General features: G+C 35.6%; 2 protein-coding genes across 2 annotated transcripts in view; both read left to right on the forward strand.

Annotated features, from left to right (window-relative positions):
* Positions 1-21,001, forward strand: part of Galnt13 (polypeptide N-acetylgalactosaminyltransferase 13) — a 629,326-nt gene that overhangs the window by 603,843 nt on the left and 4,482 nt on the right. Inside the window, exon 12 of the mRNA XM_032903304.1 lies at positions 11,109-11,243. Coding sequence (XP_032759195.1) covers positions 11,109-11,243 — 135 coding nt within the window. The remainder of the gene's footprint in view (positions 1-11,108; positions 11,244-21,001) is intronic.
* Positions 1,412-3,959, forward strand: LOC116901414 (heat shock protein HSP 90-beta-like). The gene is given in 3 exon segments (XM_032903303.1): positions 1,412-3,175; positions 3,178-3,744; positions 3,747-3,959. Coding segments are annotated over 3 exon segments (2,232 nt in total). The 5' UTR covers positions 1,412-1,563; the 3' UTR covers positions 3,800-3,959.

Below are 21,001 nucleotides of genomic sequence, written 5' to 3' on the forward strand. Positions count from 1 at the left end.
ATAAGACAGATCAAGGGTGATCTCCAAACAACCGTTTCACCAGAAAGTTCCGCTTCATTATAGATGGTGGTCTCCTAGAAGACTCATCACTTTCAATCAACCCTTCAGTTCATATATCCCCCAGCATCTCTGAGTTTACTGACAGCTGGGAGAGGATGTAACAGCTAGAATCCTAGGCAAGGATCTTTAGACCTTTTCTAGAAAGAATAATAGCTGCATTGCTAATGACATATACCTGCTTACTACTTTACCGTTCTGCTCTGGTTGCCATGGATACAGAAACAAAGTATGACATGGCATCTATTTATGACCACAGGGAAACATTCAATAAAACAGTCACTCCGGGCTGTGCATCAGCCTCTCAAGTCTCCTTCTGTCTGTGTCATTACAGACACCAGTCATTTTCGATAAAGGACCCTTACCTTAATCATAAATTACAAGTTTAATAGCATTCCTAAAAAGAGATTATATCTAAAGAACATGATATTAAGGTCGCATGTTATTTTAGATGATACAGTCCAGTACCAATCATGAGATAAGAATGTGGATGAAACTATATTATTTTCTATAAAGGGGGCAATTGCTCTCCCCCTAAAGAACTGATGATTAGGAATCTTTTAGGTGTGGACACCATGCAGCACCATGAAACCACACCAACGTAGAAGACTTAGCTATATTCTTCATAAACAAGGCCATTAAGATTACATAGGACATCATTCAGAGAGAAGCTGTGTGTTTCTGGAACTTGACAAGTGTAGCAATCTGTGACCTGACTCACATCTGATGATGTTGATCTGTATCAACTGAAATGAGGAATATGAACTCTTCTGCCTGTGGTCATCATTTCCCAGAGCTTTTTGGCACTTAAAATATTCATTGGCTTCCTTGTTAGTCTCATGGGAAGATATGATCCAGAATGGGATGCCTTTTAGCTACAAATGATCCCTGAGCAGGGAGCTTTGATTCTCCCAGACTAGAAAAGAGAAAGGAGTTACAATGAGAAAGTTTGAGTAAGAATATCGACTGTCTCAGTAAGAATTGAGAGTAGGCAGAAGCAGTGGTGAGTTTAAGTGTGTCCAGGGTAATTTAACGTCCCTCCAACCTCAGTTGGGAAACCTGAAGCAAAGTCGATTTTAAAATGAGGATAAAATTTGATACCACATCACATTCAGAGTTTAGTTTAAAATTACTAACCAACACATTCCAAACTCTAGGTTATCAAACCATAACAAATAAACTTTTATTATTATTATTATTATTATTATTGTTATTATTATTATTATTATTTTGTTATTCATAGTATAGATTTCCCCTGAGAGTAGACCAGAATATATTCTTTCAATATGTATGCTGAGATAAAAAGGTGCTGTAAGCTGACTTTTAACTGCATACATGTATTGAATAAAGTATACTTTCATTTAAAGATTTGAATTTTTATATTTTTCATTTCCATAAATTGATATATTCTGATAAAAATGTAAAACCATTTGTACAATAAAAAAAACAGTAAATTTAAGAATGTAGTGTAGCTCTTGAGTCACCCCAGCGCAGCCTAGGCTTGCCATGCGAGTTGGACGTGGTCCGGGCCCACCCTGCTCTCTACTACTACTCGGCTTTTTGGTCAAGATGCCTGAGGAAGTGCACCATGGAGAGGAAGAGATGGAGACCTTTGCCTTTCAGGCAGAAATTGCCAAGCTGATGTCCCTCATCATGAACACTTTCTACTCAAACAAAGAGATTTTCCTCCAGGAGTTGATCTCTAATGCTTCTGATGCCCTGGACAAGATTCGATGTGAGAGCCTGACTGACCCTTCCAAGTTGGACAGCGGGAAAGAGCTGAAGATTGACATCATCCCCAATCCTCAGGAGCGCACGCTGACTTTGGTGGACACAGGCATTGGCATGACCAAGGCTGACCTCATAAATAACTTGGGAACCATTGCTAAGTCTGGTACAAAGGCGTTCATGGAGGCTCTCCAGGATGGTGCAGACATCTCCATAATTGGGCAGTTTGTTGTTGGCTTCTACTCTGCCTACCTGGTGGCAGAGAAAGTGGTTGTGATCACGAAGCACAACGGTGATGAGCAGTATGGCTTGGAGTCTTCTGCTGGTGGATCCTTCATCATCTGCGCAGACCACAGTGAGCCCATTGGCTGGGGTACCAAAGTGATCCTTCACCTCAAAGAAGATGAGACAGAGTACTTAGAGGAGAGGAGGGTCAAGGAAGTGTTGAAGAAACACTCACAGTTCATAGGCTATCCCATCACCCTCTACTTGGAGAAAGAACGAGAGAAGGAGATCAGTGATGATGAGGCAGAGGAAGAGAAAGGGGAGAAGGAGGAGGAAGATAAGGAGAATGAGGAGAAGCCTAAGATTGAGGATGTGGGATCTGACAAGGAGGATGAGAGCAGCAAAGATAAGAAAAAGAAAACAAAGAAGATCAAGGAGAAGTACATTGACCAGAAAGAGCTGAATAAGTCGAAGCCCAACTGGACCAGAAATCCTGATGACATCACTCAAGAGGAATATGGTGAATTCTATAAGAGCCTCATCAATGACTGGGAAAACCACTTGGCAGTCAAGCACTTCTCTGTAGAAGGGCAGTTGGAATTCAGGGCATTGCTCTTCATTCCCCAGCGAGCTCCCTTTGACCTCTTTGAGAACAACAAGAAGAAGAACAACATCAAATTATATGTCCATCGTGTGTTCATCATGGACAGCTGTGATGAGCTGATACCTGAGTACCTCAACTTCATCCACGGTGTGGTTGATTCTGAGGACCTGCCTCTGAACATCTCCCGAGAAGTGCTCCAACAGAGCAAGATCCTGAAAGTCATCTGCAAGAACATTGTGAAGAAGTGCCTTGAGTTCTTCTCTGAGTTGGCTGAAGACAAAGAGAACTACAAGAAATTTTATGAGGCATTCTCCAAGAATTTAAAACTTGGAATCCATGAGGATTCCACTAACCGTCGCCACCTCTCTGAGCTCCTTCACTACCATAACTCTCAGTCTGGAGATGAGATGACTTCCCTGTCAGAGTATGTGTCTTGCATGAAGGAGACACAGAAGTCCATCTACTATATTACTGGTGAGAGCAAAGAGCAGGTGGCCAACTCTGCCTTCATGGAGCGTGTGTGGAAACAGAGCTTTGAGGTGGTGTACATGACTGAGCCCATTGAGAGTACTGAGTGCAGCAGCTCAAGGAGTTCGATGGCAAGAGCCTGGTCTCCGTGACCAAGGAGGGCCTGGAGCTACCAGAAGATGAGGAAGAGAAAAAGAAAATGGAGGAGAGCAAGGCAAAGTTTGAGAATCTCTGCAAACTCATGAAGGAGATCTTGGACAAGAAGGTTGAAAGAGTGACTATCTCCAATAGGCTTGTGTCTTTACACTGCTGCATTGTGACAAGCACCTATGGATGGACAGCCAACATGGAACGAATGATAAAGGCTCAGGCACTGTGAGACAATTCTACAATGGGCTACATGATGGCCAAGAAACACCTAGAGATCAACCCTGACCACCCCATTGTGGAGACTCTGTGGCAGAAGGCTCAGGCAGACAAAAACGACAAAGCTGTCAAAGACCTGGTGATGCTGCTGTTTGAAACTGCTCTGCTCTCCTCTGGCTTCTCACTTGAGGACCCCCAAACCCACTCCAACCGCATCTACCACATGATTAAACTAGGCCTGGGCATTGATGAAGATGAGGTCACTGCAGAAGAGCCCAGTGCTGCTGTTCCTGATGAGATCCCCCACTGGAGGGTGATGAGGATGCCTCTCGCATGGAAGAAGTGGACTAAAAGCTCCTGGGAAGCCCCTGCCCTCTGTATAATATCCCTGTGGCTCCCCTAACAGCCTTAACTGGCCCTGACCCACCTGGCTCTCTGCTCATGTCTACAAGAATCTCTTCTATCCTGTCCTTGTGCCTTAAGACAGGAAGATCCCCTCCCACAGAATAGCAGGGTTTTTGTTTGTTTGTTTGTTTGTTTGTTTTATTTTGTTCTGAAATCAAAAGTATGCAAAATAAAGATGCAGTTTATAAAAAAGAGTGTAGTGTATATGAGGAATTGAATATGGAGTTCCTTATATACATAGAGATTTTATTACTATTTAGTTCTTCTTATTTGATCCTGACTGATGGGAGAAAAAGAGCACACAGATAATTCACTCCTTTTTATCTTAGTTTAGTTAAAATGAATAAACTTTAGCTCAATCTCTATTAAACTCACTTCAGGCAATGGAAAACAGGAAATATGCTAAATCAGCAGTTTCAATATTTAGCTCTAGTTTTAATAAGTACTGATTATACTGATTATTACTGGTAAAAACATTTGTTTGGCAATTAGAAAAAGAGGAAGTTGTCATGTGTGTGGGTGTGTGTGTATGTAAGAGTGTATGATACAATTTCACTAAAGAAGGTATATCTTACCAACATGTGTGATAGGAAAAGTTAAAGCATTTTGTTGTTATGTAGGTTGGAGATAGTGTGTCTTACAATGTGGTTCAATATATTAACCTTTCTGTCACAAAATGTGTAGGTTCAGAATTGGAAACTCTAAATAACAACTGAAAGCAATGATGGACTCTTGAGATACCTGACAATCAATAGCCAAAGGAGACTATGGCTTTGTAGGAAATTCAGCAGGAGATTCAAGGTTGTGTCATAAGTCATAAGCATGTTTCGAGTGTAGAATGAGAAGTGGTCAGGAAAGTCTATCTTTGAAAATGAGCACCTTTCCTTTGGACTTTTGAGCAGGAGTCATGCATAGGCATGGAGAAGTCTCTGTAAACCCTAGACTCTAGGTACATTATTGATGTAGTAATGCACATATGCATCCAAATCCTCACAAATTGCTCCAAGACTGGGATGGTGCTAAATACTCACTACTAAATGCATGCTGTGTAGCATAACTCAGCAGGTATTTTCAAATATTTACTTTATCACACCCAAGGTAAGTTTCATTGGTCTCTTACTATCAGTGATACTTCAAAAAAGCACAGAATGACACTTGTGGATCAATACAAGATAGATATGAAGGAAACCCTATAATCTCCAAATCAAAAAATTTATTACATATGTGGACTAATATGCCAAGGATTTTTACCACAATAAGCCAAGAATTCTAAAATAATTGATCCTAAAAATGAGATTATTTATAAGGGCTGAAGCTAATTAATCTTGTTTTATTTATTATTTTTAAATTCATAAAAGAAAAGCATATGTTTTTCTCATTTCTACCCATTTCTCTCTTTCATCTAATTTCTATGCTATCACAAAACAGCCTCTCCAATTTATGATCTCATCTACAGTTGTTTTGGTTACATACATATGCACATATGTACACACACACACACACACAGAGAGAGAGAGAGAGAGAGAGAGAGAGAGAGAGAGAGAGAGAGAGAGAGAGAGAGAACATCCCATTGAGTGTTGCTTCAGGTACATGTATTTAGGAATATCTTGGAATTTGGTTGACTATCATCTGCAAACAACTATTATCCCTTTGAAATGCAACTTTTGTCCTGTTATTTGACCATAGTGGAGACTGAATGTTCTAGCTAAGCCATCACACTATACAGTATACACAGCAACAATCCATTTTCAAATGGAAGTGGTATATGCATGACTGGGCCCAAGCAAGTACTGAAGGCTCAAACTGGTTACATGAAAAATATCTTCCCTATTGGATCTACATGCATCACAATTCCATCTACTCTCAAGTATGTACTTATAGCTATATACAGTACATCCTATGATGGATTGACTGAGGAAGAGAAAACATGTTTGGTTTACAGACGACTCTACATGTTATACAAATACCACCCAGAAGCAGAGAGCAACATTAAACCCTGAGACAACTCAGAAAGTCACCAGTGAATAGAAAGATCCAATAGGGTAGAACATTGGGTAGTACATATGATAGTACATGTTGTTTAGAAAGAGAAATGGTCATATGTGCTCATGTTAATTGATCCATGTCAGTGGATTGTCTGGATGACCAGAGACATAGAAAGAGCCTGATTGGAAAATTGGGGAGAAAACCATCGGGAGATGAATTATATGAATAGTTGTCTTCAAATGGACAAAGGATGTAAAGATACTTGTATCCCATGAAAATGCTAATCAAAACATGACTTCAGCAGAGGAACAGCTCAATAATCAAGTGCATAGGATGATCCATTCTGTTGACAGTCAGGCTGTCTCTTCAGCTATTCTTCTCATTATCCAATGGGCCCATGAACAATGTGGCTATGGTGGCAGATAGATGTTATGCATGGGCTCAACAACATGGACTTCCACTCGCTAAGGCTGATATGGGTACAGTTTCTGCGGGCTGGTGCCATATCTGGCAAGAGCAGAAACCAATTCTGAGCCCTAGATATGACACTTTGCACAGGGTAACAAGTTAATGACCTGGTGGTTTGCTGACTACTTTGAACCACTCCCTCTCTGAAAAGGAAAATGATTTGTCCTTATTGAAATACATATTTATTTTGGTTATGCCTTTGCATTTTCTAAACATAACTACTACTTATGGATACTTTACCATCATGATATTCCTTCTAACTAAGGAACTAACTTTACAACCAAAGAAGTGCAGCAGTAGGCCCATGATCACATAATTTACTATTCTTCCATGTTCCCCATTATCCTGAAGCCTCTGGCCTGATAGAAAGATAGCCTTTTGAGACAAGGCTATAGCACCAATTAGATGGCAGCAGTCTAGGAGGATGGGGCAAGGTTCTCTAGAAGGTGGTATATGCTTTGATTTAGCACCCGATATGTGCTATGGTTTCTCTCATAGCCAGGATTCACAGGTCCATAAACCAAAGGGGAAAAAAAGAGAACCAGCTACACTCATAATTATATGTACTGATCCACTAGGGAAAAATGTCTCTTGTTTATGGGACAGGGTAATACTGGTTTTAAATATTTTACTCCAGAGGGGGAGCACTCCAGATTGGAAATATAACAAGCATTCCTTTGAACTAGAAGCTCAGACATTCCCCCTGGACACTTGGGTTTCCAATGCTCTTAAGCCAACAGCCTAAGAAAGAAGGTGATTGTTAGAAGAGGTGATTGATGCAGGTTTCAAGGAATATATTTTACGACTGTTTTTGGTTGTCAAAGTGACAACATCTGGATTTAACTAAAGCTCGTGTTGTTGGGCCACTTTTGAGAAAATTAAAATTCTTTAAATTAGCAAGATTCACTTTTAATCCAGATTCTTTGGTGCACCTTTAGTCCAGTCCTTTTGATGTGAGAAGACTGGCCTTTCTTCTGAAACAGTTTCTGGTAGTGTCTATATAAAGCATAAGGAAGAAGGATGTTTGCTTCTCTGCCTAATTATTCTCACTGGCAAGTCCATCCTTCACTGGCACTAGAGCCGACTTCTTCAGGACTACAGCACAACCTGAAGATCAACTGAGACATTGCAAACCAAACAGTTCTTGAACATTCCATTTGTAGATAGCAGTTGTTGGATTACCTGGACCACAGTCTGTAAGCTATTCTAATAAATTTCCTTTATAAATCTATATTTATATCTATAACAACTTTATCCATATCTACACTTCTATCTATATCATCTATATCTGTACCTAGGGAGTACTTTTATATAGTATTAAAATAATATTTATGGGGAGAGAGACAGAGGTATAGATATAGAATAGACATACAGATTCATTTTATCAATTCTGGACTTCTAGAACAGTGGTTCTTAACGTGTGCTTTGTGACCCCTTTGGTGGTTGAATAACCCCTTTGCATGTCACCTATGGCCATCAGAAAACATAGATATTTACATTATGATTCATAAAAATAGCAATAATTACAGTTGAAAATAGCAACAAAAATAATTTACTGTTTTTATGGTATATTTTTAATGTCACTACAACATGGGCAGCTATATTAAAGTGTCATAGAAATAGGAAGTTTGAAAATCATTGCTTTAGAGAATGCTGACTGGAACTAGGCTCATACCTCAAGTTCTGGAAAGCAACCAAAGTCAAGAGCAATGGCTTATATTATTTTGGGAGTCTTTTGGACAATTTTGAGTAACAAACAGGAAGAGATTTCCCATGCCTGGCTCTGGGATTTTCCTTAGATAGTCTATGGCTCTTGAAGGGAGCCATGTGGTGCAACTCTCTTTTCTGTCTATCGCTCTGTCTCTGTCTCTGTCTGTCTCTCTTTGTGTGTGTTTAAGTAATGCTTATTATATAATATGCTTCTTGCATTTTTCAAGCATCCTTAGTGCTAGTTAATTTTCTTTCCTCTCCCTTCCTCTTATTTCACTCCCATCATTCATCACTAGCTAAAGAACTCAATTTTCTCCCTTTTTGTTTCATAGCACCTGTGTTCTACTGATCTCTATATCTCCTTCTCCCCTGAGTTCAGATGTTCTAGAAACTGCATTTACAATAGCACTGCAGCGAAGAAATGTCAGCTTTACAGAATATTTCCTAATACTGACCTAGTGTGATAATGAGTAAAATAAATTTCTCCAACACTTTGCTTTCTGTAGATTCATAAATTTTCATAGTTACTATTTTCTGAGAATAATATACTTTTCTGTGTTATTTTGCTTTTCCTGTTTCTCTAGCTACTTATTATTTTTCATAAGCACGTAAGAACATAAGATTGTACAAAAGAGGTTTTATGTACAATCTAAAATACATAAAATTAGATTAATATCATACTTTTCAAATATTTATATTTTATGTAGAATATATTAGCATTATAAAATTTTTTCCATGGGTAGATGTAAGAGGGTTTTAGATCCATCATAAACCTTGAAAATTTTTCACACTCTAAGTTATTTTTTGTTATATACAGCAACTGTTTTACCTTTTTAAATAATTTTAAACATTTAAGTGATCAAAAAGGAGTTGTAATTTTACATAGGTTTATAAACTATTTTGATCATTTTTTCCTCTTATTCAGCTTTCCTAGGTTATCTACTTCATATTTTTCTAGAACCATTGTTTAATCCAACACACTCCCCTTCTTTCAGTTATTTTTTTTAATTATAAAACACTGGAATTAAGTAAGAATTGTTTGTATATGCATTAATGTTAGGTTATTGCTACATCAAGGCCAATTTGCCAGTGACTATACTACTGAAGAAAATTGACACTCCTCCAATGAACATGAGCTACAAATAGCTATGGGGTCTAATTGATCCTCACAACAATCATTCTGAAAAATTGACGGACTTAATTTTGTGCGTAATTTGTGTATGTAACCATATCTTTCTTGAGTTTATGAATGAAATAACCATTTCATATTAATAATACAGTGCTTACATCATGTAGTCATAACCCATGTCTTACATTCTTTCCAACTCCTCTTCCGTGATGCTCCCTGAGTCTTTTGAAGAAGCAGACTACAGTTGTTTTTCTAGATTGATAATAGTCACATATTCTCTGATCATTTACTAATCATGAGCTTCTTCATTACCCGATGCCTACTGTACAAGATGCTTCTCTGGCTAAGGACACGAACATAATCTATAAGTATAAAAATAAATATGTACAACATTCATGGTTTCCTCCTTAGGGCCAGTGACCTTCTGAGTGTTATGAACCAGATTTGACTTCATCTGTAGAATGTATCTCAAATCCCCAAAGAAAATTATGGGTTGTCCATAAGAATCATGAGACTATTGTACAGATGTGCATATCCTGCCTTTTGGTCAATATTGTAGACTTCAGGGTCCATTGCAGAGTAAGTCTATTGATTGACATCTCTATCAGCATCCTGCATGGTACCATCCAGAACTATGAAACATAACCAACAGGAAGGGAATTTTTCACTGAGTTCCAGCTTGATTTCTTTGTGTTTTGCAATCAAACTATGGAGCATCTTCAGCAATAGAATCTTATCATCAAATTCTGATGGGCAGCAAAGAGCAACAACAATATTCTTCATTTTTGTGGAGGCTTTCCTGAGGTACAACTCATAAGGAGGTAACCTATGCTTCACATCATCCTTTTCAAATATCCCATGGTTTCAGGTAGCCATGAATGCAATTCAAATTATTTTATTTTAGTTTTAAAAATTAACCTACAAGGTAATGGGTTTCTGCGATGGAATTCCATATGTCCTCAGTTTCATTCAAGCCCTCTCAACTCTCTCATCTCTACAACTTAATTATTCCCAGATTTTTTTGTGGGCACTATGACTTAAGTTTAGACCCCACTCATGTTAGTTAAATGCTCCACCATCAGTTATATTCTCCAGCTATACAGTCTTTTTAAGGATTAACTGTTTAGCCTATAGTTTAGAGCTCCAAATTGTTTTGTTTCTTACAGAATTCATTGCCTCAGAATTCTTAGAAAACCAAAACCTCTGAGTTGACCTTTCTGCATCTGACATCTAAATTGAGAAGAACCCACAGAATAATGGAGTATGCTGATCATAGACAAAAGAAGAAAACTAATTTTACAATTATTCCATAATAACCCTCGTGAAACATTAAATGTTTTAAATGACATTTTATTGCCATTAACACAAAACTATAAAATTTGTAATTTCAGGTAGAATTTCTGTAATCTGTGTTGGAATTTCCTGTGTATTTTGAAAATAATTGTTTTGTCAAGATTAGCTAAAATCATAGACAAAGGAGAATTATAGTACATGTAAGGGTACTGAGACCTTGAGAAGACAAATATCCTACAGTTATAAGTCTGCTGAAGACATAGTAAAAATTACAAGATGCCCTTAACCTGCTAAATAAATGATTGTTTAAATGTAGAGAATTGGTGATAAGGAGAGAGGACAGTTGTTAGGGGAGCTCCTCTATCTACAGACTTCAATATTAGCATATGTGTGCTTCATAAAGCTCCTGTCACATAGGAAAGCAAGGTCAGCATATAAGCATTTGATGATGGGGTTTGTTAAATCAAAGCTTCTCTATAGTCTTCTATGGGAGATCATGTTCTTGTATTTGGATGCTAAACAAATGACAGCAAGATGATGCAGCTTTTGCAAGATAAACAGAGAGGATTTGAAACCTGCTAGGATATGGAAATTTCCAGAGACACCTCTGCTAAACAGTGTGCTTTGTAAACCCAGTATTATTTTATTAGCTCAGTTTTCTCCTTTCAGGTGTTTTCTTATACTGCTGACAAAGAAATCCGAACTGATGACTTGTGCCTGGATGTATCCAGACTCAGTGGGCCTGTAATCATGTTAAAATGCCACCACATGAGAGGAAATCAGCTGTGGGAGTATGATGCTGAGGTATGATATTTCCTATGACCTATTTGTACTGAATAGTTAACCTCAGTTATTCCTTCCAAAAAAGCCAAAGCATAAATGTATTTTTTCATAACTATATGTAGATAACTTTAGGGTGGTATATCATATAAGTTAGATTTTGTCAAACTATTCCATTATTATGAAAATAATTTTATATGGGTAAAATTTGTGATCTTTATGTATATTTCCAATGTAAGTTCAGCAAATTATGCTTCTATGATATGTGTGTATAAATATCTACATAGAGGAAAATATTGCAATACGTTTGTATTTTTAAGTTTTGCAATTATAATATCTGGTATTTATGATGCTCGATCTAACATTTAAAAGATCTAATGAGATTAATAAGATGTATTTTTAGAAAAATATTAGAAACAATCAATTTCTATTTAACATACTGAATGATAGCTAGAGTTGAATTCACTAATCATGGATAAAGATATAGCAAAGCCACCCCTTCTCAATATATCACGCCCTTATGGTGGAGAGCAAGGTAGCAAAACAACAAAATTACAGTGAGAATTTAGTTAGAACATGTGCAAATATTAATTCAGCCATCAGGTGGAGCTAATAAAAAAGAAATATGTTCTGTATTAAACCTCAGAAATGCCTTAATTTTTTTCCTTTCTCTTGCTTGAGCAAGATGGATTGGTCATCATGTCACCTCTTAGAAATGATTAAATGTCAACTGATGAATTGGTCATCATGTCACATCTTAGACATCATTAAATGGCAACTGATACAAGCACAATCTTATGAGATAAAAATATAATAGAAATAAAGACACTGCACAATGAAGCTACTCACAAAAGCACAACATTTTGTTAAAGAAATATTAAGTCCCTGTGTTTCTGATATTGTTGCTATAACGAGATCTTGTGAAACACATCTTGCACACTAATTTATTCTCCTCCCATTTGTGGACTCATATATTGAATAGAAAGCATATCAACTTGTACAGAACCAAAGGATGTGCAGGCTAATTTTGGGCCTAAATTTTGTACTCTGCCAGACTCTGAGGACACCAGATATTTTTTCTGTGACACAAAGGCAAACATCTTGAATCCGTCAATGTTGTATTAGCAGCCTCTCTGTTGACATCTTTCCTTATCTGGCCTCTATGTTGGTTTCCTGAACCATGGTCTGTTATAACACCATTTGTGTTAAGTCTCCTGAAGACCACATCCCTACCAAATACAATGGAATCTGGGATTTGAATCAAAATCTGCCTCTTCTATGAGGGAGAGAACAGATAAGCATGAGTCCTGTGAATAATATCTTTTTAAAATAAAACATTGTGCTGTTGTTACTTAATTTCTTTCCAATACATACATATTTATTAGATTTTTTCCTAAAATCAAGAAGAGACATGCATATTAAGAAAGAAGAAGGACTGTGTATTTTATAAATTTGGTTTCAGTATAATACTTCAATCTTTAAAGTTTTCTGAAGTTCTTGGGTAAACATAGTTTCTATATTCACAATTGAAATTCCTTCATTCTGAAAACATTGCTGATCATATTTATTTTCTTTCAGCTACACTTATATTGAATACTAAGTAATTGTTAAAGAAAAATGAACGTACATAATTTCACAACTAAGTCAGTTTTGCACACTTCTTATCTTGTAATGTATTTCTTCTGCAATACTTCATAGAACTCTCAACTTTGAGATATGTTAGGCCTTTGAGGTCCTCCCAGAATGCTGACAACATGCCATTCTGTTTAAGGATTTTTATTGAAAACAAGTAATCTCATATCAAAAGCATGTGTCATCATTTAATTCCCTCTTATGTTTATGCATCTGAAACTCTACTGAAAAAAAAAATGACACCACTGCCTGTTAAAAAACACAGACCAAAAAATGTATGTCAGACTAGAGAGATGGTTTGGCAGGTAAAAATGGTTCATGTACAAATCTGGCATCTGGAGCTCCAATGCTAGAAAACATAGAAAGGTGGAAAGAAACAACCAACTCTGTAAAACTGTCCTCAGATGTCTACCCATGTGTTATGATGCACATGACCCCACAGAGTTTTCACAGACCCATACATGTGTGTGTGTGTGACAGCTCACAACTCTCTCTCTCTCTCTCTCTCTCTCTCTCTCTCTCGTTCTCTCGCTCTCCCGCTCTCTCGCTCTCTCGCTCTCCTTCCCTTTCTCCCTCTCTCCCTCTCTCTCTCCCTCCCTGCTTCCCTCCTCTTTCTCCCTCATTCACATGATAGTGAATAAAAGTATTGAAAAATGTAACCATGTAAGAATGGTAGAATAATAGATTGCCATCTCTACCATTTAAAAGTTAACTATAAAATTGGATTCGGTTTTGTGGTAACTAAAAAGGATAGAATGTGATTATGGAAGTAAAGTACCTTCATGGCTCCCTTTACTTGCATTTGAAAACCTTTCTTTGCACAGCATATTTTAATAACTGCTGTAAGCAGTGATTCTAGAGCTAGCTAAATCTTTTGGGACTTGTTAGAAATATAGCATTTAACACATGATGCTTTAGCAATTAAATCCCAGTTTCTGTTTTTTTAAATATCTGGGTTATTCATATACACATTACAGTTTGATCTGTTCTCTCGACAGTGATGAGTAAATTTCAATTTTTGAGGGGCAGGTGGGGATTATTTATTTAATTTTATGTGTACGTTTGTCAGATGGCAATCTAAGTATGCAGTTCACATTGAGGTCAGAAGAGGGTGACAATCTCCTGGGACTGTAGTGACAAGTAGTTGTGAACTGCTAAATGGGTGCTGGGAATTATACACCATCCCCCTTTCAGCCAATTTTCTTAACTTCTGAGACTTCTCTCCAGGTCTCTTTTTTTATAGACTCTTGGAAAGCAATGTGAATTTAGGACAAAAACTACTTTGGAAAATGCAAGCAAGGCCTTTCAGTGACCCAAGGGAAAGAAAAGAAACAAACAAATGAGAAAAGCTGAGTGTGAGAAGTCCTCGCTCAGAGGCTCTATTCTCTCATTCTAACAGTGGAAGGTACAAAGACTTGCTTGCTCCCTCTTTAATTCAGTTCTTTGTCCTTTACTAGCAAGGATAAAATTCCTCTTCTTTGAGAAACCTCTGAGGTGGTGCAGTTTCCAGTCAGAATAAAAACTGGTAGAGTTCACAAAATTACAGAGCTGAAACGAACCTTAAACTCCACTCCTTTGAGCTTTGTCAGGACAAAGCTAAAAGCACAAAGATTACCCCTCTGGGAGCAGAGCTAGAATTCAGGTCCTAATAAAGTTTTCAAAGAAAGATAGTTACTAGTCCAATTGTGACTCTCACAGTGTGAACTGTTGAAATATTCCAACACCTTCTCTGATACTGCCTTTTAGTATTAGAAAAGGAAGTGTCATAAATAGGACAGAGCTGTTAGAACACACGGAGCAGCAGGGGCCTCTAAGCATGGAGTCTCTCTGGCTGGTTCAGTTTGTTATCTGCTTAGAAGAACAAAGAGAAAGAAGGAAACGAAGATAACAGAATACTTTGATTTCCCCTTTTTCTTAGGCCGTTCTTGCCACAATCTTATACAGCTATTGTTATTCTCTGTATCTTTAATTAAGCCTTGTCAGTGTGTGTATCAAGGTGTCTAGCACTAAATCAGACAATTTTCCCCAATACTAATTTGCCTCCTCTTGTAACTGAAATATTACAAATAATTAGATGCTTTCATTGATGAGGATCATTTAAACTGAAAGGAGAGTGGGACCACGTTGCAATCAAACAGCAACAACCATTTGTAATAGCAGATTGCATTCATATATGGACGTCTCTTTTCCTTAATCATAAGAAAGTCCATCTGCAGGAAACAATCTCTTTTAAAATGCAAACAGCCCTACACTTGCTTTATCATAATACTGGCCAGGAAACTTGAGGAAAATGTCTTCATAATGTAATTAATATATAAATTTTCTTTTAAATGATTAAAGCTGAATATGCATTGATTAAAAATGTCTATCTCTGCCTAAAAGATTTCCATACAGACTTTTTGACTTGCCTAATTAAATATGCAAGATATATTGTAATTTAAAAAAATTACAGCCCTTTCTTCTTCTGTCCTTCATCCACTTCCATGTCCCCTCCCTACAAACCTCCTCACTCCCTTCTAATATATATATATATATATATATATATATATATATATATATATATATATATATATATATATTTTCTCTCCTTTATATCTGGCCTCTCTGATTTGTTGTTTTTACCAGCACTGCAGGATACATTTGGTATAGAATTTCAATGAAAATATCTACATATTTCAGTACCATAGCCTACTTGTTTCCATCAAGTTCAAACAAAGAAAGAAAATGATAAATTTCCCAACACCAGGCACTTATGTGTTTTTTTTATTAGTGCCTTGTTTGTCCATTTTATTTATTTATTTATTTATTTTGGATTTGTTTGTATACTGCTTCAACATCACAGATGTGCTCAAATCTATTCCAAATTTACACTTTCCTGCAATATGTGTGCTTAATCACATTTCTTTTTGAACATCCAGGCAGCTACATACAGTGAAGCAATCTAATTTTAGATCAGAGCATTTCTGCCTAACAAACACTGTTCCACAAAGAGAAAACGGGAGCCAAATATGATGCTAAAAATAAGTCCTCCTTTGCACATGACTGAGCAACTCAGCTGAGAGACCACTTGTTATACATTCTATCCATATGAAATGAATCCAGTGGTTGACATCGCTTGAAATTACCAAAACCACCTAGGCTTGTGTTAAATCATTCTTAACCAACCTCTTTTATTTGCTCTTATCAGAAAGCAGGTAAATGGGAATATAATTTTAAGGTAAGTGGTTTATGATTATAACCCTCCCAGATTTCTGTGTAGAATTTCTAAAGAACAATAACTCAATTTACCTTTGGGTGGTGGTGTCTCTTAGATTAGTACTATCTTCCCATGGCCCCAGTGACCCATAGCTTTGATTTCTTGTTAGAATCAGTTAATGGTAATTTCAGTAGATTATGTTGCATTTACATCCCCTCTTGAACAATTACATTTGATTCTTAACTTTTGTAGTGTTCTGATTGTGTAGTGTGTACTCTGAGGATATTGCACTAAACGTTTCGATAGCAACATTTTGAGATGACATCTTAGTCATGTACTATTTAGTATTTTGTCTAGATGTTTTGAAACCTATGATTTACTAAGCTAAACTAATATAATAACCTAAGGTCAGTCATACTTATCTTTCTGTCTAAAAAGGAGGAATTCTATTGTTATTTTTGTTTGTTTTGTTTTGTTTTCCTAGACAGTTTCTCTGTGTAACAGTTCTGGCTGTCTTAGAACCTTCTTTGTATAACATGTTGGCCCAATCTAAGAAATCCACATGCCTCTGCCTCCCGAGTGCTGAGATTAAAGTTGTGTGTTACCACATCAGGATTGAATTTATTGTTCCCATTTTATACTTTCAGTAAACTGAAGTTTCTGTAGTCATTTCTGGCATCAGCCATGTAGCCAACTGTATGTGTACATCAAAATATCAAGCTGTTTTTTTTTAAAATAGTAGTTTTAATACAAGTGTTATGTTGTTTTGTTTCATGAGGAAAATTATTTTATTAGCCTGATTCCAATTAGCTGTAGCTGCACATTTGGAGAGTATTTTTTTCAGTAGTTCATGGCTTATCAAATACAAATATATCACCAAAAAAGCCACAACCTTGTCTTATATATACTTAGACGTTGTGATTAGCATTCTGCAAATGAAAATGAATCAAAATGCCCAACATTTTAGAACAGCATGTTTAAGTGATATTATATTATACATAAAAGATAATACTAGATTCTGGCTCATATAACTCTGTTTAATAATCAGAGATTTGTTTTTTGTTTTTTTGTTTTTTGTTTTTTTGTTTCCTGTTTTTTGTTTTTTCTATAAGCCATACATGACTGAGAACAGTGTTTGTTGTTCCAAAGTATCCAGCGTCAAATACCAGCACCCATGTGGCAGTCCGCAACTGTCTATAGTTTCAGTTCCAGGAGATCTGACACCCTCCCACAGACATACATGAAGGGAGAACACCAATGTAAAGAAAATTTTAAAAATCTGAAAATTAAGAAACCCCATAGATAAGACTGCAAGATGCATGGGAGCCTGCCTGTCACACTGCACCAAAACTTTATTTGCAGTGACAACCTCATAAGGAAGCATTCATTGAAAAATTTGCACAGGACTTACACGAAATGCTCAAAGAATTAATAAAAATATTTAGGAAAAAACATGTGTAGGCTATATAAAAACACATGAGACGTTAATAAACAAAGTAAAAATACAGAGCCCATGAAAATAATCATTAAATTAACCATGGGAATTAGAAGCCTAAAAATAGTTCTTGTATTCCTTTTCTTTTTTCCCTTCCATTCTTTCAGTGAAGCAATAAAGTAAAAGGTTAAAAACCAATAGATAATATGGTGGAGATTCATTGGAACTGACCCTGTTCCTCTCATTTACTACACAACAGCTGTTATTATTACTAATTATATTTAGTTGTTTATGCCTTTCATTTAATAACTCATCTAAGATTCAATAAAAAGAAATTATAGTCATGACAGATGTTAAGAAGTATTTATCAAAGAATTATCTGCAATGGCTCTGAATCATAGTGACATTTATATCAAATGAAAGATTTAAGTTGATTTCGAAAATCTATTTCATTTAACACCTCTATCGTATTAAGATTAATGATAGGAAGTATTCTCATAATAAAAATGAAAGGGGAATATTTAATTCAATGACTTCAATCTCATTGATAGACATGTGAATAATCAGTAAAGTACAAACCACATAAGTCAACCATCTTCTCCCGTAGCAGAAAGATTTGGAAAACTTAATGTATCTTTTGTTCTTTCAAGTAAATAAAAACTAAACACATTATTTTGGAAGAGAAAGGAATATTTGTTTAAAATTTCTAATTTTTCTCCTGGTTTCTAGCTTTGAAAAAGTGTTACATAGAATATTTTTTCATTTTTGTGATCATTATAAGCCTTTTTGGAGAAAATGAAATATGTATATTATATCAGTGACATGGTATTGTTTTTTCTTGGCTCTGATCTCTTAAGCAAAAATCTGTTTCACTATTTTTTGGCTGGGGATAATAGTGTAATCTATTTTTTCTCTTTAATTATGTATGAAAGTTTCAATTTCTAACAAGAGAGTCTTGTGTATTAAGAAGATATTTTCTAAAAAGAGTTTTAAACAATGAAAAATTAATTGAGCAGTAATTGATGTCCAGTGTGAACAATGTAGATACATTACATTTAGTTAAGATAACTGGTCAAACTATTACCATCAGCATCATTTCATAGGTAAGACATGATGCTTTTTAATGCTACCTTTGCTGACATTGGAAGTCACTATATATCATTTATGTGTAGAGGGCAACCCTTTGAAAGATAAACCTTTTGATAATTGCATCCATCATGTTGCCCACAAATTGGAGTTACTTTAATAAAATGTATTTTATTCATTAACCTTACTAAGTGTTTAGATTAACAAAATTATTTAGTACTTTTCTGGGCTGACCCTGGAGTTGAATATACATATAAATGTAAATGTATATGTATGTGTATATTCATGTATGTGTGTATGCATTTATCTGTAAATGTAGATTAGATATAGATATGTAGATATTTATACCTATAAATATATAGCAATATAGAGATTCATAGATATAGAGATGTAGAGATATATTATATATACAGATGTATATAAATATGTAGATATATAGATGATATAGATATAGAGGTACATAGATATATAGATGATATATAGAAATAACTTTTTGACCTTGTTCTGGAAAATGAAATACAGTCAGATATGAAATTACATTCAAAGGAGATTTGATCTTTCCCTTCCCTGTTCTTTCTCTTCATGTACTCTCTCATGCTAACTAAGCATGCCATTGGTTGTGTGGATACTTTAGAAAGTTCAGCCTTGTCCCCACGAAAACCTAAATCAAAATAATCACAAAGTCTTCCTTGGTGTCTTCTAAGGTTTGAGGCAAGCATATGAGGACACTAATATGAACTGTGAATTAATCAACTACTTAGAGTAACTTCTCACAAAATAACTTACTTGGCACTAAAGTGTCTTTAACTATAAGATAATGAGAACAAAACTATGAAAAACAACATTTTGCCTGAAATGTTCCACCATCTGATGTCAAATTCTTCCTTAATAATCTTTGTCTTAACTCGATTTTTCTGAGTAAAGCTGATATTGAAGCCTTCTGAATGATTGCCATTCACAGCTTCATCTATACAATTATTATGACGTGTGTCTCCCGTACTTTTTCAGGAGAAATTGTATGTTGTCTGGGATGATTGATTTATTACTGCCTTGGTACTTGATTTGTCATTATTCATTATTTTCTTTGTCAAACAGACCCATACTCTTGTTCACATAATCACACAGTCCTGCCTCTCAATGGGCAAAGTAGCGGACGGCTCTCAACATCTTACCATGGAGACTTGTAATGATAGCACTTTGCAAAAATGGCTACTAAGAAACTATACAAGAGCAGAAGTTTTTAGAAATGTTTTTGGAAATCTTACTGATTATTTTCCTTAATGACTTGTAGAGGTTTGTGTTTCAGACTTATTCAATTTATTTAGTAATTTTAATTGTTATTAAATTCTGAAATTTTAATAGAATTTATTTTATTACATTTATGAATTTATTTTTCTGTCTTTTACTCCTTTGCTGCTCATTTATTTGAAGATTGGATTTGCTAAATAGTAACTAACTATTCTATCATTAACAAAAATGTATTTTCATTTTCTTTTTAAAAATGTGTATATAGACATGTATGTCTGAGTATAACAGGTGAAATGTATTATGAAGTATTGTTTTGTTTTATCCTAACAATAGCCATATTCATATGAAAAAATTTTGTATAAAGATGAATACATGACTAAATATAACATAGATTAAAAATAGATAGTTTGGAATTTAAAAATTATTTAATTGTATTAAATTTTATTCAGATGGTTCAACTCTGTGTGTGTGTGTGTGTGTGTGTGTGTGTGTGTGTGTGTGTGTGTAACAGCTTCCACATCTTTTATAAATTACCATTGTTTTATTTGGAGACACTAAGTAAATCTATTACTAAAGACTAAGTTATTTTCAACAACTGCATGTCAAAAGCAGCTGTGTCTACACATTTCTTTTGTGGTTGCTTAGGTGATAGAGTGGCAAGGATCAAAACTTTTCAAAAGGGTACATTTTATTTATTACTTAAGTAAATTGTGATTATCTTCTCTCTAAATAATCAAATAAATTGTTATTCGGTTCATATCAACAAATACTCATGAGTATTTTTTAAGCACTACAAATAAATAAGATCATTTTTGAATTATTGACCTTAAGGATTTTGGGAGATTTACTATCTTTTGTTTTTTGTTTTTGTTTTTTTTTTAATAAATCCAAAAACAAAATTATTTTACATAGTTCAGCCACGGGGTGTGAGAACACATGGGAGAACCCAAACTTTTCACTTAACTACCTGCGGCACATTTAAGAACAGAAGCAGGGAACCAGAGGGCTGACCTGTTTTTGTTTGAATTAGAGGACACTTGTGTCAGGGGTGGTCCACATAAGAGATGGAAAACTTGCAGTTGCCAAATGAGTTTGCATTAAGAGGATTTATCCCAAGGCAATTTACATGCAACATTTGCCTTTGTTTTCTATGCCTCCATGTCGTCGTCGTACTAATGTACAACA

The sequence above is a fragment of the Rattus rattus genome, chromosome 5 (assembly GCF_011064425.1).
Source record: "Rattus rattus isolate New Zealand chromosome 5, Rrattus_CSIRO_v1, whole genome shotgun sequence".
Classification (NCBI taxonomy): Eukaryota; Metazoa; Chordata; class Mammalia; order Rodentia; family Muridae; genus Rattus; species Rattus rattus.